Source organism: Oncorhynchus tshawytscha, linkage group LG25 (assembly GCF_018296145.1).
Source record: "Oncorhynchus tshawytscha isolate Ot180627B linkage group LG25, Otsh_v2.0, whole genome shotgun sequence".
Classification (NCBI taxonomy): Eukaryota; Metazoa; Chordata; class Actinopteri; order Salmoniformes; family Salmonidae; genus Oncorhynchus; species Oncorhynchus tshawytscha.
The window spans coordinates 13659222-13678215 of NC_056453.1; the positions used below are offsets into that span (position 1 = coordinate 13659222).

General features: G+C 44.2%; 1 protein-coding gene across 2 annotated transcripts in view; it reads left to right on the forward strand.

Annotated features, from left to right (window-relative positions):
* The window catches only part of LOC112224760 (1-phosphatidylinositol 4,5-bisphosphate phosphodiesterase epsilon-1-like), an 86440-nt gene that overhangs the window by 47851 nt on the left and 19595 nt on the right, over positions 1 to 18994 (forward strand). For both annotated transcript variants that reach the window (XM_042305956.1, XM_042305957.1), the window contains exons 8-19: positions 6537 to 7149; positions 7442 to 7582; positions 7685 to 7802; positions 12730 to 12844; positions 13092 to 13214; positions 13689 to 13825; positions 16036 to 16274; positions 16494 to 16555; positions 16663 to 16828; positions 17091 to 17198; positions 17385 to 17501; positions 17707 to 17865. In XM_042305956.1, the coding sequence (XP_042161890.1) occupies positions 6537 to 7149; positions 7442 to 7582; positions 7685 to 7802; positions 12730 to 12844; positions 13092 to 13214; positions 13689 to 13825; positions 16036 to 16274; positions 16494 to 16555; positions 16663 to 16828; positions 17091 to 17198; positions 17385 to 17501; positions 17707 to 17865 (2098 nt within the window). The remainder of the gene's footprint in view (positions 1 to 6536; positions 7150 to 7441; positions 7583 to 7684; positions 7803 to 12729; positions 12845 to 13091; positions 13215 to 13688; positions 13826 to 16035; positions 16275 to 16493; positions 16556 to 16662; positions 16829 to 17090; positions 17199 to 17384; positions 17502 to 17706; positions 17866 to 18994) is intronic.

The following is an 18994-nucleotide window of genomic DNA, read 5'->3' on the forward strand; positions in this document are numbered from 1 at the left end:
AAACAACAATCCAGAGCATTCCAACGTGCTCAATGGGTGACATGTCTGGTGAGTATGCAGGCCATTTGAAGAACTGGGACATTTTCCGCATCCAGGAATTATGTACAGATCTTTAGGACATGGGGCCATGCATTATCATGCTGAAACATGAGGTGATTGGGGAGGATGACTGGCACAACAATGGGCCTCAGGATTTCTTAAAGGTGCTTTTGTGCATTAAAATTGCCATCGATAAAATGCAGTTGTGTTCATTGTCTGTAGCTTATGCCTGCCCATACTGTAACCCCACCGCCATCATGGGGCTTTCTGTTCACAACGTTGACATCAGGAAACCACTTGACCATACAATGCCATACACGTGGTCTGAGGTTGTGAGACCGGTGGGAAGTACTGCCAAATTCTCTAAAACGACGTTGGAGGCAGCTTATGGTACAGAAATTAACATGAAATTATCTGGCAACAGGTCTGGTGGATATACCTGCAGTCAGCATGCCAATTGCATTCTCCCTCAAATCTTGAGGCATCTGTGGCATTTTGTTGTGACAAAATGGCACATTTTAGGGGCCTTTTATTGTCCCCAGCACAAGGTGCACCTGTGTAATGATCGTGCTGTTTAATCAGATTCTTGATATGCCACACCTGTCAGGATGGATTATTTGAACAAAGGAGAAATGCTCACTAACAGGGATGAAAACAAATTTGTGCACACAATTTGAGAGAGATACGCTTTTTATGCTTATGGAGAATATCGGTTTCAGCTCATGAAACATGGGACCAACGCTTTACATGTTGCGTTTACAGTGCATTCAGAAAGTATTCAGACCCCTTGAATACACACAATACCCATAATGACAAAGCGAAAACACGTTTTTAGATTTTTTTTGTGCAAATGTATTAAAAATAAAAAAACTATACCTTATTTACATAAGTATTCAGACCCTTTGCTATGGCTCTTCCAAGAGCTGGCCGCTCGGTAAATTGAGCAAGTAGGCCTTGGTCAGGGAGGTGACCAAGAACCCGATGGTCACTAACAGCGCTCCAGAGATCATCTCTGGAGATACGAGAAACTTCCAAAAGGACAAACATCTCTGCAGTACTCCACCAATCAGGCCTTTATGGTAGTGGCCAGATGGAAGCCACTCCTCAGTAAAATATACATGACAACCCGCTTGGAGTTTTCCAAATGGCACCTAAGGATTCAGGATCAAGGGAAAGATGAATGGAGCAAAGTACAGTGATCCTTGATGAAAACCTGTTCCAGAGTGCTCAGGACCTCAGACTGGGTCAAAGGCTCACCTTCCAACAGGACAACAACCCTAAACACACAGCCAAGACAATGCAGAAGTGGCTTCGGGGTAAGTCTGTGAATGTCCTTGATTGGCCCAGCCAGAGCCCAGACTTGAGAGCCCGGATGCTCCCCATCCAACCTGACAGAGCTTTAGAGGATCTGCGGAGAAGAATGTGAGAAACTCCCCAAATACAGGTGTGCCAAGCTTGTGGCATCATACCCAAGAAGACCTGAGGCTGTAATCGCTGCCTAAGGTACAGGTGTGCCAAGCTTGAGTAAAGGGTCTGAATACGTATGTAATTGTGATATTTCCGTGTTTTTTTTCTCCTAAATTTTCAAACATTTCTAAACCTGTTTTTGCTATGTCATTGTGGGGTATTCAAATCAAATTTATTTATATAGCCCTTCGTACATCAGCTGATATCTCAAAGTGCTGTACAGAAACCCAGCCTAAAACCCCAAACAGCAAGCAATGCAGGTGTAGAAGCACGGTGGCTAAGAAACTCCCTAGAAAGGCCAAAACCTAGGAAGAAACCATGTGGGGTGGCCAGTCCTCTTCTGGCTGTGCCAGGTGGAGATTATAACAGAACATGGCCAAGATGTTCAAATGTTCATACATGACCACCATGGTCAAATAATAATAATCACAGGCAGGATAGTTGAAACTGGAGCAGCAGCACGGCCAGGTGGACTGGGGACAGCAAGGAGTCATCATGTCAGGTAGTCCTGAGGCATGGTCCTGGGGCTCAGGTCCTCCGAGAGAGAGAAGGAAAGCGAATTAGAGAGAGCATACTTAAATTCACACAGGACACCGGATAGGACAGGAGAAGTACTCCAGATATAACAAACTGACCCTAGCCCCCCCCGACACACAAACTACTGCAGCATAAATACTGGAGGCTGAGACGGGAGGGGTCAGGAGACACTGTGGCCGCATCCGATGACACCCCCGGACAGGGACAAACAGGAAGGATATAACCCCACCCACTTTGCCAAAGCACAGCCCCCACACCACTAGAGGGATATCTTCAACCACCAACTTACCATCCTGAGACAAGGCCGAGTGTAGCCCACAAAGATCTCCGCCATGGTACAACCCAAGGGTGGTGGGCGCCAACCCAGACAGGAAGATCACATCAGTGACTCAAGTGACGCACCCCTCCTAGTGACGGTATGAAAGAGCCCAAGTAAGCCAGTGACTCAACCCCTGTAATAGGGTTAGAGGCAGAGAATCCCAGTGGAAAGAGGGGAACCGGCCAGGCAGAGACAGCAAGTGCGGTTCGTTGCTCCAGAGCCTTTCCGTTCACCTTCACACTCCTGGGCCAGACTACACGCAATCATATGACCTACTGAAGAGATGAGTCTTCAGTAAAGACTTAAAGGTTGAGACCGAGTCTGCGTCTCTCACATGGGTAGGCAGACCATTCCATAAAAATGGAGCTCTATAGGAGAAAGTCCTGCCTCCAGCTGTTTGCTTAGAAATTCTAGGGACAATTAGGAGGTCTGCGTCTTGTGACAGTAGCGTACCTGTAGGTATGTACGGCAGGACCAAATCATAGAGATAGGTAGGAGCAAGCCCATGTAATGCTTTGTAGGTTAGCAGTAAAACCTTGAAATCAGCCCTTGCCTTGACAGGAAGCCAGTGTAGGGAGGCTAGCACTGGAGTAATATGATCACATTTTTTTGTTCTAGTCAGGATTCTAGCAGCCGTATTTAGCACTAACTGAAGTTTATTTAGTGCTTTATCCGGGTAGCCGGAAAGTAGAGCATTTCAGTAGTCTAACATAGAAGTGACAAAAGCATGGATTAATTTTTCTGCATCATTTTTGGACAAAGTCTCTGATTTTTGCAATGTTACGTAGATGGAAAAAAGCTGTCCTTGAAACAGTCTTGATATGTTAGTCAAAAGAGAGGGTCCAGAGTAACGCCGAGGTCCTTCAGAGTTTTATTTGAGACGACTGTACAACCATCAAGATTAATTGTCAGATTCAACAGAAGCATCTCTGTTTTGTCCGAGTTTAAAAGTAGAAAGTTTGCAGCCATCCACTTCCTTATGTCTGAAACACATGCTTCTAGCGAGGGAAATTTTGGGGCTTCACCATGTTTCATTGAAATGTACAGCTGTGTGTCATCCGCATAGCAGTGAAAGTTAACATTATGTTTTCGAATGACATCCCCAATAGGTAAAATTTATATTGAAAACAATAGTGGTCCTAAAACGGACCCTCGAGGAACACCGAAATGTACAGTTGATTTGTCAGAGGACAAACCATTCACAGAGACAAACTGATATCTTAACGACAGATAAGATCTAAACCAGGCCAGAACTTGTCCGTGTAGACCAATTTGGGTTTCCAATCTCTCCAATAGAATGTGGTGATCGACGGTATCAAAAGCAGCACTAAGGTCTAGGAGCACGAGGACAGATGCAGAGCCTCGGTCTGATGCCATTAAAGGGTAATTTACCACCGTCACAAGTGCAGTCTCAGTGCTATGATGGGGTCTAAAAACCAGACTGAAGCATTTCGTATGCATTATTTGTCTTCAGGAAGGCAGTGAGTTGCTGCGCAACAGCCTTTTCTAAAGATTTTGAGAGGAATGAAAGATTTGATATAGGCCGGTAGTTTTTTATATTTTCTGGATCAAGGTTTGGCTTTTTCAAGAGGCTTTATTACTGCCATTGTGTGTAGATTGAGGGAGGGAGGGGGGTGGACAGTTTAATCCATTTTAGAGTAAGGCTGTAAAAGTCAAGTGGTCTGAATACTTTCCTAATGCACTGTATATTTTTGTTCAGTGTAGTTTCCTAACCCTGATGGGAGATCGGTTTGTCCTCTGGGTGGAAAAGGCCTCTGATTTATGACTCCAGGGGGCCTCTGGATCCAGTCAATGGATTTCTGTGGAAGTTCTCTCAACAAGGCTGATTGGAGGGAAGATGAGGGTGAATGTGACAGCCATCATCCTTCTTTTACTCTTCTGTTTTACTATTTGTAGCTAGACACTTCCAGACTTTTTCTCTCTGTTCTTCCTCCCGCCACCGTAGCTCTTACAGGAGCAGGTCTGATTCGAACCATGTCTTGTAAGGTATTAGTGTAGCTCCCTTCAGTAACCACGAGCACAACCGTTCCTTGATTTTAACTGGAGGCTTTATTCTGTAGTTTTAGTCAGAATTATCACCTTCCGTGAGAACTATAAAGTAAATGAAAAATACAGTTAAGCACACTCTTACAACCTTATCTTACGAGTGACTTATTAGCTTGGTATAACTCTGAAGTGCTTACATACATAACAGTTTAACCGGCGTTATTACGGGTTCAGATTAAACACATGAATAAAGGAAAAAATACCTCATTGGCTGCTTATTACAAGGGAGGAAATCAACAAAAGACAACGACATAACCTGTAAGTCTAACTGTCAGTTACACTCCCACCAATCACCGGTGATTTCTGTGAAAGGGGTATGCAAGTTTCTTGATCGGCTTCCAGGAGGGTGACTGTCTTATGGATGGGCCTCTCCAGATAGGTGGGTTTGGTGATGCGTTTACCTCATCTAGGGTTGAGTCGCTGATCAGTAACTTGAATCTTCTCACCCGGCCATCCTGTCCCGGGTACACTTCTGTAACCTTTGCCAATTTCCACTGGTTGCGTGGTGCAGTATCATCTTGCAAAATGACAATGTCATTAATCCTTGCGTTTCTTCTGTCTTTACTCCATTTCTGTCTGTGTTGGAGGTTTAGAAGGTACTTTCTACTTTCTTTCTTCCACCTTGTCCAGAATTCATTGGCTAAGAATTGTACTCTGCGCCATCTCTTGCGGAGATAAAGATCTTCCTTGATGAACTGTCCAGGTGGCGGTAAGATAACTGTGGACTTCATTGTTAAGATGTGATTTGGCGTGAGAGGTTCTGGACCTAATGGATCATTCAGATATTCCGTAGTTAGGGGCCTACTATTTAAAATCGCCATGACTTCATAGAGAAAGGTACGCAGAGAAGCGGTGTCGAGTCTTCCGTCTGACTGATCAAGAGTGGATGTTAAGACACTTCGTATCGTGCGGATTTGCCTTTCCCAAACACCACCCATGTGACTTGAAGATGGGGTGTTCATGATAAACTCGCATCCAATTTCCTTCAGTCGTGTTTGATCCATTTCTTTCAGGGTGTCCACAAAGTCGCGTCTTGCGCCAATGAAGTTGCTGCCTTGATCACATCTGATTTGACGAACATTACCACGTATGGCAATGAATGAACGCAGGGAATTGATAAAAGCGTCGGTGGTTAAGTCGTCAAGCATTTCAATGTGAACTGCTCGGGAGCCCATGCAAGTGAGTAGGAGCCCATAACGCTTTAACTCTCTTCTTCCGTCCTTGGCATAGAAAGGTCCAAAGCAGTCCATCCCGCAGTATGTGAAGGGAGGTGCGGTCTCCATGCGTTCCTTCGGAAGATCTGCCATCCTTTGCCCTTCTGAATTTCCTGCATTTCACACATTTGTAGATGTGAGAGGAAACTGCATTGCTGCATCCTAGGATCCATATACCGTTGGATCGCAGCTCATTGATCGTCATTCCACGTCCTTGGTGTCGTACTCTTTCATGATAGCCACTTGTCAGTGCTGCACTGACAAGCACTATCTCTTGGCAGGATTGCGGGATGCTTCACATGGGAATGAAGAGTTGCATGAGCCAAGCGACCTCCCACCCTGAGGATACCTTGCTCATCCAGAAATGGACTCAATTTATGCAACTTGCTTGCTTTATATTTGGTCTTGATGTCTTTCTGGTGCCTAAGGTTGTGTATCTCATGGGAGAAGGCTGCTTCTTGAACCATCTTTATAATGGTGAGCTCTGCCTCTCTCCTTTCTTCTATGCTTGTAGCTTCAATTAGACTGCTGTTTTTTAGAGGTTTCCCACTAACTGACTTTGCTTTAATTGTATGAGTGGAATTTGCTATTACAATTGCATGGTGCTTTTTTATGCTTGTTCAACTGTGCTAAATGTTTTAAATACAGTTGAACTGTTTTGAGACTGTTGCATTCAATGGATTTGCTATCCTCAAAGTGATATTCTTTAGGTAGATAACATGGCTGGGATGTGTTACACTCATTGAATAGAAGGTGGTGATGAGACAATTTCCTCTGTCCTAAAGAAGAGACAGAAGATTGAAGTGTTGACAACTAACTCTTCTACAAATATCTATTGTTTTATGTTCTGCTTCTCTATTTCACGTCCTCCCAATTCTTCATCCTCCCATCAGGTTTGTGGAGGGCGACCTCTCTGAGCAGGCTAAAGAGGTGGCATTCCAGGGCACTGAGGAGACCCACCGGGCCTTTAGCCACGGCACAGAGCTCATCCCCTGGTACGTGCTCTCCCTCCAGCCTGACATCCACCAGTTCCTCCTGCAGGGATCCACCGTCATCCACTACGACCAGGAGAGCCACCTCACCGCTCGCTGCTTTCTCCGCCTTCAGCCCGACAACTGCTTTCTGACCTGGGCTAATCCCCAGAGCGGCAGCCCCCCCACAGATCCCCCAGGCCTGGGTCAACCCGTTGTGAGCGGCCTGGCGGAGGGCCTGCTGGACATCTCTGTGGTCAAGGCTGTGTTCATGGGCCACCAGGGGGTGGACATGTTCGCTGTGTGTCTGCAGAACAAGCTGTGTAACACCATGAGGGCCGTGGAGAATGGGGTCAGTCTGCTCTACGGGCTCCATACTACAGACAACAGGCTACTGCACTTTGTGGCCCCCAGGTACACAGCCAGCATACTGTATGAGGGCCTGGTGGAGCTGGTCAAAGCCATGAGGAAGCTGAAGAAGTTCCCAGATAAGAGGCTGCACTGGCTCAGGAGGCAGTACATCCACCTCTATTGGGTAAAAAACAACTTAATTTAGATTGTAGTGGATAATATGGAATGGCAAGGATATTGACTCAGTCTAGAATATACAAGTATGTAGAATTCATTTGTTTTGTCTAATGTCCTGTGAATCAATACTCAAAAGGGAAACAGTGTGCCTCTAACATGAGCACAGATGCAAGGAAGATCATTTTGACTCACGTAATGCCAATAAGCCTTGAGTGAGCAATCTCCTCACTGCTGTGTGGTGTGTGTGTGTGTGTGTGTGTGTGTGTGTGTGTGTGTGTGTTGTCTCCCATCCACAATAGGAGGAGGGCAGGTTTGAGGGTCCCACCCTAGCACAGGCCATCAAGCTGTTTGGGGGGCGGTGCTGGAACATGGGCACAGAGAAGCCCAGCACGCAGAAGAACAGCTCCACCACCAAGAAGAAGAAGAATGCTCTCGTCAGGGTTAGGATAAAAATATATTTTTAAATAGTCTTAGTTTGAGGAATATAGTCTTACATTTTTCCGAGTTTGTGTCATTGACAGTGTGTTTCATAAATCACACAGAAATACAGCGGGGATGCTACTGATGACGAGACGAGCCAACGTAAAACCAAGAGCTGCAAGGACACCCTGTGCAGAAACGGGCCGGAGCTATATGACAGCGTGCACCAGGAAGAGTTAGGTAATCTGTCTATTAGTATTTTATTAGGATCCCCATTAGCTGTTTCCAAGACAGCATGTTCTGGACTTGGCTGTGAAGAGACCCCTGGTGGCATGTCATGTACTTATTGAACAGACAGTTTGGCTGTTTCAATACGTCGATATCGCTAACAAAGACCAAGGCCCTATACTACTAATGTAGTTTGAGGAGTTAGCGAGGTAACTTTGGTCAACTCTGAGGTCAACTTGGGATAACCAGTACCACGGAAGTGGCTAAACTTTTAGCCAGGTACATTTCTATGGCAGCGGATCCTTCAGATCTAACCTGCTCCGTGGCAGGCTACCTTCGGGGCTAACTATTGCCTGGAATGTATTTTTTATTTAACCTTTATTTAACTAGCAAGTCAGTTAAGAATACATTCTTATTCACAATGACGGCCTACCCTAGCCAAACCCAGACAACGCTGGGCCAATTGTGCGCCGCCCTATGAGACTCCCAATCACGGCCGGTTGTGATACAGCCTGGAATCAAACCAGGGTCTGTAGTGACTCCTCTAGCACTAAGATGCAGTGCCTTGCTGCGCCACTCGGTAAGCCCGACGTTGAATTACATAGAATTCTATGTCGGGCAGAAATGAGCGTTTTGAATCAGGAAAGTTTACCCTCACGACCTCTACAAGCCAGAATGTTGAATAAAATGATTTTTTAACATACTTTACCGGTTGGCCCTTTTGGTGGTAGGAATGTGAGACAATATATCTACAGGAAAGTATCATTACATTAACACTGGAAATGCATTCAGATTTCTAGCACCTCAAGCAAATGTTTTTTTTTATACCCAAAATTCTAAATCAAATAGCTAAATGATCCTTGTTATGACCATCTTAAAACAATTCCATATATCAGTTTAGTAGAACCCACACCCGTGCTGCTCTGATCTGGTTGATTGTGATGTAAAGAAAGCACAGCAGTGCTTTGTCAAGTACCGACCTTTGCCCATCTTGGCAACCGTTGAATCAATATGTTTTGACCATGTCAGTTTACAATCTAGGTTTACATCAAGCAGTTTAGTCTCAACTTGCACAATTTCCACATTCATCACTAGATTTAGATTAGGTTTATTACACCATATCTCACAATTATTCAGAGACATCTAGAAGTCTATGCTAGGTAAAGCTCCGCCTTATCTCAGTTCACTGGTCACGATAACACCCACCCGTAGCACACATTCCAGCAGGTATATCTCACTGATCATCCCCAAAGCCAACACCTCATTTGGCCGCCTTTCCTTCCAGTTCTCTGCTGCCAGGGACTGGAACGAATTGCAAAAAAAAAGTTGGAGACTTATTTCCCTCACCAAATTTAAACATCAACTATCTGAGCAGCTAACCGATCGCTGCAGCTGTACATAGTCCATCTGTAAATAGCCCACCCAATCTATCTACCTCATTACCATACTTTTTAAAATTTTATTGACTTTTCTGCTCTTTTGCATACCAGTATCTCTACTTGCACATCATCATCTGCTCATTTATCACTCCAGTGTTAATCTGCTAAATTGTAACTATTCACTCCTGTGGCCTATTTATTGCCTACCTCCTCATGCCTTTTGCACACACTGTATATAGACTTTATTTTTCTACTGTGCCATTGATTTGTTTATTGTGTTATTGGCTTGTTTATTCTTTACTCCATGTGTAACTCTGTGTTGTTGTCTGTCACACTGCTTTGCTTTATCTTGGCCAGGTCGCAGTTACAAATGAGAACTTGTTCTCAACTAGCCTACCTGGTTAAATCAAGGTGAAATAAAAAATAAACATGCAACTGTCCTCTCATACACTCCCCTATGTATTTATTTGGACGGTGAAACTAAAATGTTTCATTTGGCTTTATACTCCAGCATTCTTTGAGGCGACGGTAAAGAATGTCACCTTTTATTTTAGGGTATTTTCATTCATATCGGTTTTACCTTGGGCTGTGACAGTCATGTATTTTGGATGATGCTAATTGGCTAGCCAGATCTCTGGTCCACGGTCTCCGTAATAACGGTTTGGATAGTAAAAAATATCCACTACCAGTCAAAAGTTTGGATACAGCTACTCATTCCAGGGTTTTTCTTAATTTGTACTATTTTCTACATTGTAGAATAATAGTGAAGATATCAAAACTATGAAATGACATATATGGAATCATGTAGTAACCAAAAAAGTGTTAAACAAATCTAAATATATTTGAGATTTGAGATTCTTCAAAGTAGCCACCCTTTGCCTTGATGACAGCTTTGCACACTCTTAGCATTTTCTCAACCAGCTTCATGCGGTAGTCACTTGGAATGCATTTCAATCAACAGGTGTGCCTTGTTAAGTTCATTTGTGGAATTTATTTCCTCAATGCGTTTGAGCCAGTCAGTTGGGTTGTGACAAGGTAGGGGGGTATATAGAAGATAGCCCTATTTGGTAAAATACCAAGTCCATATTATGGCAAGAACAGCTCAAATAAGCAAAGATAAACAACAGTCCATCATTACTTTAAGACATGAAAGTCAGTCAATCTGGAAAATCTCAAGAACTTTTAAAGTTTCTTCAAGTGCAGTCGCAAAAACCATCATACACTATGATGAAACTGTCTCTCATGAGGACCGCCACAGGAAAGGAAGACCCAGAGTTACCTCTGCTGCAAAGGATAAATTCATTGGAGTTATCAGCCTCAAATTGCAGCCCAAATAAATGCTTCAGAGTTCAAGTAACAGACGCATCTCAGCATCAACTGTTCAGAGGAGACTGCGTGGATCAGGCCTTCATGGTCGAATTGCTGCAAAGAAACCACTACTAAAGGACACCAATAAGAAGAATAGGTTTGCTTGGGCCAACCTTGTGAAGACTTACAGAAAACGTTTGATCTCTGTCATTACCAACAAAGGGTATATAACAAAGTATTGAGAAACTTTTGTTTTTGACCAAATACTTATTTTCCACCATAATTTGCAAATAAATTCATTAAAAATCCTACAATGTGATTTTCTGGATTTTTTTTCTTCCCATTTTGTCTGTCATAGTTGAAGTGTACCAATGATGAAAATTACAGGCCTCATCTTTAAGTGGGAGAACTTGCACAATTGGTGGCTGACTAAATACTTTTTTGCCCCTGTGTGTGTGTGTGTGTGTGTGTATATATATAATAAATTGAACTTAAATGCAAAATGCTGGAGTATAGAGCCAAATTAAATGTTTTAGCTTCACTGTCCAAATAAATCTGTTGGAGAGTGTACAGTCATGGCCAAAAGTTTTGAATGACACAAATATTAATTTCTGCAAAGTCTGCTGCCTCCGTTTGTATGATGGCAATTTGCATATACTCCAGAATGTTATGAAGAGTGATCAGATGAATTGCAAAGTCCCTCTTTGCCATGCAAATGTACTGAATCCCAAAACAACTTTTCCACTGCATTTCAGCCCTGCCACAAAAGGACCAGCTGATTCACTCGTTATCACAGGTGTGAGTGTTGACGAGGACAAGGCTAGCGATCATTCTGTCATGCTGATTGTGTTCGAATAACAGACTGGAAGCTTCAAAAGGAGGGTGGTGCTTGGAATCATTGTCCTTCCTCTGTCAACCTTTGGTTACCTGCAAGGAAACACGTGCCGTCATCATTGCTTTGCACAAAAAGGGCTTCACAGGCAAGGATATTGCTGCCAGTAAGATTGCACCTAAATCAACCATTTCAGATCATCAAGAACGTCAAGGAGAGCGGCTCAATTGTTGTGAAGAAGGCTTCAGGGCGCCCAAGAAAGTCCAGCAAGCGCCAGAACCATCTCCTAAAGTTGATTCAGCTGCGGGATCGGGGCACCTCCAGTACAGAGCTTGCTCAGGAATGGCAGCAGGCAGTTGTGAGTGCATCTGCACTCACAGTGAGGCGAATACTTTTGGAGGATGGCCTGGTGTCAAGAAAGGCAGCAAAGAAGCCACTTCTCTCCAGGAAAACCATCAGGGACAGACTGATATTCTGCAAAAGGTACAGGGTTTGGACTGCTGAGGACTGGGGTAAAGTCATTTTCTCTGAATCCCCTTTCCGATTGTTTGGGGCATCTGGAAAAAAGCTTGTCCGGAGAAGACAAGGTGAGCGCTACCATCAGTCCTGTGTCATGCCAACAGTAAAGCATCCTGAGACCATTCATGTGTGGGTTTGCTTCTCAGCCAAGGGAGTGGGCTCACTCACAATTTTGCCTAAGAACACAGCCATGAATAAAGAATGGTACCAACACATCCTCAGAGAGCAACTTCTCCCAACCATCCAGGAACAGTTTGGTGACGAACAATGCCTTTTCCAGCATGATGGAGCACCTTGCCATAAGGCAAAAGTGATAACTAAGTGGCTCGGGGAACAAAACATCGATATTTTGGGTCCATGGCCAGGAAACTCCCCAGACCTTAATCCCATTGAGAACTTGTGGTCAATGCTCAAGAGGTTGGTGGACAAACAACAACTGACAAACTCCAAGCACTGATTATGCAAGAATAGGCTGCCATCAGTCTGGATGTGGCCCAGAAGTTAATTGACAGCATGCCAGGGCGGATTGCAGAGGTCTTGAAAAAGAAGGGTCAACACTGCATATATTGACTCTTTGCATCAACTTCATGTAATTGTCAATAAAAGCCTTTGACACTTATGAAATGCTTGTAATTATACTTCACTATTCCATAGTAACATCTGACAAAAATATCTAAAGACACTGAAGCAGCAAACTGTGGAAATTAATATTTGTGTCATTCTCAAAACTTTGTCCACAACTGTACCATCCTTGCTTATGTTTTATAGGGTGGGATACAAAAATGGGAATATTTGAGATATTAAATAGTGTCAGATTTAGTTTCCTTTGGAATGCTCTAGTTCACTGTGTTTGACCATTTATACTGTGTGTGTGTAACTCTGTACTTTATTGATTCCATAGAGGGCGGCTTCCCTGGACCCCTCCCCCCACCGTGTTGCAAGAGCCCTGGTTCCCTGACCTCTGGTTCCCTGGCTTCCTCCCCCATCCTCTCAGGCAGCACCAAGGCCCAGCCAGGGTAAGACCCAAAACCTGACCCCAGACCTGTTCCTAAGGGTAAACACTGCCTTTTTATCACTCCATGGTTTATAATTCATCTGTAAACCTAGTGTCAAATACTTACATGTAAACCTACTCATACCCTGAACCTTGTACCAAGCACTTTATTTACTCATCTTAATCTACAATATAAAATATCATTTTTTTAAACCTAGTGTTTTTAACTTGGAACAGTCACCAATCCCTCTCCTCGTGTCCCTGTGTAGTGCATGGAGCAGCAAGAGCTGGCACGGCCTAGGGAAGGGCTATTTCAAGGGCTTCCAGGACCTCATGAGCTCTGACAGCACTATGAGCTTCATCGAGTTTGTCGAGCTCTTCAAGTCTTTCAGGTGCTCCATCCAACTTCCGAGCGCCTCTTTACCGTATACAGTCACCATAGTCTATATAGGAATAGTAACTATATACAGGTCTATGGTAGTGATTTAAATTCAACATGTCTCTGTTAATCATTCCCACTGAGAATTCCTTCTGCATTCCCAAAGGACAAGAGCACAATTATGTGCTGTGTATATCATCCCCACACTATACAACACCGGCCTGCTGTACTTTCATAATACATACAGGATGGAGACATTGCATTCCATTCAGAAGAAGCTTTGACAAATCCAACCAATCTTTCCGAAGGTTGTTTTGTAAATGACATACTGGGTTCTTGAGGTTTCTCTCAGTTGATAACAGACTAAGGCTACACGCCGAAACATGTAATAATTAGAAAACCATACCATTGTCCCCCAAGAGTGGATAATAATTTCCCTCTCTTGTCAGTTGAATGTAAAAGCCCGTGTTCTTGTTTTGATGTGCAGCATTCGGAGCCGTAAAGACCTGAAGGAGCTGTTTGACACCTACGCCGTTCCTTGCAGTAGCTCCGGCCCAGAGTCTGCCCTCCTCTACACCACCCTGAGGCTGGACGACAAGGAAACGGGACAGCAGCCTGACCTAGGTATGTCTCTCACATTGTGCTAATGTAACCCTATGTGTTTGTCTGTGAGTGGTTTGTATTTGGTACTGTTCAGTCATTGTTTAAAAGTAAAATAAAAAAGCTAAAGTATATACACGTTCTGACCTTATATAACACCAGTCAAAAGTTTGCACACACCTACTCATTCAAGGTGTTTAATTTTATTTTTACTATTTTCTACATTGTAGAATAATAGTTAAGACAAAACTATGTAATAACACATATGGAACCATGTTGTAGCCAAAGAAGTGTTATTTATTTATATACATACATAAACGTCCCTTTTTCAGGACCCTGTCTTTCAAAGATAATTTGTAAAAATCCAAATATTTAAAATCCAACACTGTAAAGTGTTTAAAGACCATTTCCCATGCTTGTTCAAAGAACCTTGTTTGTTCAAGGTACAAATCTGTCGTTCTGCCCCTGAACAGGCAGTTAACCCACTGTTCCTAGGCCGTCATTGAAAATAAGAATTTTGTTCTTAACTGACTTGCCTAGTTAAATAAAGGTAAAATTAAAAAAAACATAACCAATTAATGAACATGCACCTGTGGACCGGTCGTTAAGACACTAACAGCTTACAGACAGTAGGCGATTAAGGTCACAGTTATGAAAACTTAGGACACTAAAGAGGCCTTTCTACTGACTCTGAAAAACACCAAAAGAAAGATGCCCAGGTTCCCTGCTCATCTGCATGATCTTGCTTTAGGCATGCTGCAAGGAGGCATGAGGACTGCAGATGTGGCCAGGGCAATAAATTGCAATGTCCGTACTGTGAGATGCTTAAGACAGCACTACAGGGAGACAGGACGAACAGCTGATTGTCCTCGCAGTGGCAGACCACGTGTAACAACACCTGCACAGGATTGGTACATCCGAGCATCACACCTTCAGGACAGGTACAGGATGGCAACAACAACTGCCCGAGTTACACAAGGAACGCACAATCCCTCCATCAGTGCTGACTGTCCGCAATAGGCTCAGAGAGGCTGGACTGAGGGCTTGTAGGCCTGTTGTAAGGCAGGTCCTCACCAGACATCACCAGCAACAACGTCGCCTATGGGCACAAACCCACCCTTGCTGGACCAGACAGGACTGGCAAAAAGTGCTCTTCACTGATGAGTCGTGGTTTTGTCTCACCAGGGGGGATGGTCGGATTCGCGTTTATTGTCAAAGGAATGAGCGTTACACCGAGGCCTGTACTCTGGAGTGGGATCGATTTGGAGGTGGAGGGTCCGTCATGGTCCTGGGGGCGGTGTGTCACAGCATCATCGGACTGAGCTTGTTGTCATTGCAGGCAATCTCAACGCTGTGCGTTACAGGGAAGACATTCTCCTCCCTCATGTGGTACCCTTCCTGCAGGCTCATCCTAAAATGACCATCCAGCATGACAATGCCACCAGCCATACTGCTCATTCTGTGCGTGATTTCCTCCAGACAGGAATGTCAGTGTTCTGCCATGGCAAGGGAAGAGCCCGGATCTCAATCCCATTGAGCACATCTGGGACTTGTTGGATCGGAGGGTGAGCGCTAGGGCCATTCCTGACAGAAATGTCTGGGATCTTGCAAGGTGCCTTGGTGGAAGAGTAGGGTAACATCTCACAGCAAGAACTGGCAAATCTGGTGCAGTCCATGAGGAGGAGATGCACTGCAGTACTTAATGCAGCTGGTGGCCACACCAGATACTGACTGTTACTTTTGATTTTGATCCCCCCCTTTGTTCAGGGACACATTATTCCATTTCTGTTAGTCACATGTCTGTGGAACTTGTTCTGTTTGTCTGTTGTTGAATCTTGTTATGTTCATACAAATATTTACACATGTTAAGTTTACTGAAAATAAATGCAGTAGACAGTGAGAGGACTTTCTTTATTTGCTGAGTTTATAACCATATACAATTTCAGTAGCCCAAGACTTGTGATAAAACTGTCCCGTCTCCACAATAGATTAGTCCACTCAGACAGGCGGGAATCAGACAGGTGTCTTGTACACCATGATTTTTGGTGCTATTGTTTGTTTAAAGAAGTGTCGGTCGACCAACAGCCTATTGACCAGTCGATTATATGGGGTCAGCCCTATCATAATGTTACATGCTGATTTAGATTAGTAAGCAACACTGGGGAGTATTGGATGTTAATGTCTTAGTTAGGGAATTAATTCTAAAGATGCAGTTTTCCTGTCCTCCACCACAGACTTGCTGACCCGTAATGGATCGGACCTGGGCCTCTTCATCCGAACACGCCAGCAGACGTCGGAAAACCAGAAGCAGATCTTGGACGCCATTGCTGCAGCCAGCATCGTGACCAATGGGACGGGCGTGGAGAACGCCTCTCTAGGAGTGCTTGGGCTGGCCATCCCACAACTCAACGACTTCCTGGTCAACTGCCAGCGGAAACACCTGACCTACGATGAGATCCTCAGCATCATCCAGGTGGGTCTCATGACTTGTCCAGCAGGTTGAACTTAGATGTCTCTTACGTTCTGAAAACATCTGACATAATTTGATTTTGGGAATGTAATGTCCCTTCAACTTGGCAGACGTGTAACGCAATGCATTGCGACATACTGTACAGAACACAGACGTGATAGAAGTAATACTTGGAGTATTATATTTCTGTATTGTTCAATTGTTTTCCTTTGTCTCCCTCAGACATTTGAGCCTTGTGTAAGCATACGTCAGATGGGTTGGATGTCCTTTGAAGGTTTTGCCAGGTACCTTAATTTCCCCTGAAAAATGACGTTAGTTTAACTCATCAGAAATTCGTCAGAGGAATTTTGAAATTACATTCATCACCAGTTTTAAGTAGTGATCTCTCCAGGTTTTTGATGGACAAGGAGAACTTTGCATCTAAGAACGAGGAGTCTCAGGTGAATGCGGAGGAGCTCCAGTACCCAATGTCTTACTACTACATAGAGTCCTCTCACAACACGTACCTCACTGGACACCAGCTCAAAGGAGAGTCCTCCGTGGAGCTTTACAGCCAGGTGAGATCACCACTATCATCCTTTTAGATAATTGACGCAAACAAACATATTTTCTCCCGGAAAAGTGCCTTTTCTAGTTTAGGTTTGTCGGGGATTTCTAAGCATCGGATCAGTTTGTCATCTTTGGTTTGCCGTAAGCAGGGCTAGGAGTTTTTCCAGACTGTGACCTGACCAGGAAAAACTCTGGGCTCCTACTGTACTATAAGATGGATTATGCTTTGGTGTCTGTCTTATGATGGGATGTGGTTGTTGTGTTGTCTAGGTGCTGCTGCAGGGCTGCAGGAGTGTGGAGCTGGACTGTTGGGATGGAGACGACGGATCACCCATTATTTACCACGGATACACCCTGACCACCAAGATCCCCTTTAAGGTTAGTCTGTAACCCTGCCACAACCTTGTCACACTGCCGCTATTGTCCTTATGTCACTGTTTGGCCAAGATACAGTACAATGACAGCATACCTCTTTTATAGCATGAGTAATGCTGCTTAGATGCTGCAATTATTGAATAAATAGGACTGTAGTTATGCCTTGTACTGTAACCCATTTTCTTCTAGGATGTGGTGGAGGCGATCAATCGCACTGCTTTTGTCAACTCGGACATGCCGGTCATCCTGTCCATTGAGAACCACTGCTCTCTGCCCCAGCAACGCAAAATGGCTGAAATCTTCAAGGTACCTCCTTCTGGCTCCAATGGACATGATCAGTACGGATTCTAGCTGATACGTCATGTGTTTTATCCCTAAGAACCTCGTTTCTTCATTCCTTCCTCCTTTGGAGACCACTCTGATGGTGCTTTGATGAAACACCTTTGATTTTAGCGTGTCTGTGAGGATTCCTTTGGTCAGCCCACTTGATCTGTTTATTTGTGTTTTGAAGGCGGTGTTCGGAATCAAGCTGGTGAGCAAATTCCTGTTTGAAAGTGATTTCTCTGATGACCCGCTGCTCCCCTCCCCCCTGCAACTGAAGGGAAAGATCCTCCTCAAGAACAAGAAGCTGACAGCACACCAAGCTCCTGTTGACATTCTCAAACAGAAGGTGAGACTGTAGGCTCGGCCCTAACGTATGTGCGCTTTGTCACCTCTGGGTCTGCATGGAAAATGGCCCAGGAAAACAAGGAAAATGTTCAAGAGGCAGCCTGCTCTTCCCCCGTCAAGAGGCAAAAATGCATCTCTCTCACACCAGTATCCAACGGACTGACTATTGAAATGAGTGTCAGTAACCAGGTGTCCATCCAACCTTTTTTTAACGCGAGTAAAGTAAAAAATGTCACGACAAGGCTGATGGAAACAGCAAATGTGTTAGAAAACTTTCCAAATTCCGGCAAAACAAAATACGATCTTTTGAGTCTAATTATGTGAGAAATGAAGGTGGAAATGCCTTTATGCGCAAATATTGATATTGTAACCATCTTATCGAATGTAAACTTGGGGCCACGCAAAGATATTTTGTGTGATCCTCCCTCTACGACTCGGAAAGCGTGGTTTATTTGACTACAGATAATCTATGATGAACTTCACAGGGAGGTGAAAGTGCACGATGATGATGCTTGATGTTCCTTTCTATTAAATATCAAGAGTCCTATTCCAGTGACATGATCGATCCCTGGCTGCCATTTGACATGTAAAAAATCTTTCTCTTTTGTCCTTAATAATCTAATGTAGGCTGTACCTACACTATATATCTGTGAATGGTTGGCTGGAACGCACGTTCCAATACCAGAGTGGGCGCACAGAAAATGCTATGTACTTGGTTCACCGTGCTCTAGTGACTCCTTGTGGCGGGCCGGGTGTCTGCAGGATGACCCCTGTCGCCATTTGAACAGTGTTTCCTCTGACACAATGGTGCAGCAGGCTTCCGGGTTAAGCTGGCGGGTGTTTAAGGAGCGCGGTTAGGCGGGTCATGTTTTGGAGGACGCATGACTCCACCTTCGCCTATCCCGAGCCCGTTGAGGAGTTGCAGCGATGAGACAAAATCGTAAAGGGGGGTAAAAACCCATTTAACTTGTATTTTTATGTGCACTATGTCATCACGCACAGCCTTTTATCCGCAATAATTAAATGGGAAGGAAACATTTTCTCTGGTGGGAAATTGTGCACATTTTTGAATATTCGTATGCAAAATTGTCACCAATTTGGATGGAAACCTGGTGGGGGTTATGGAATTT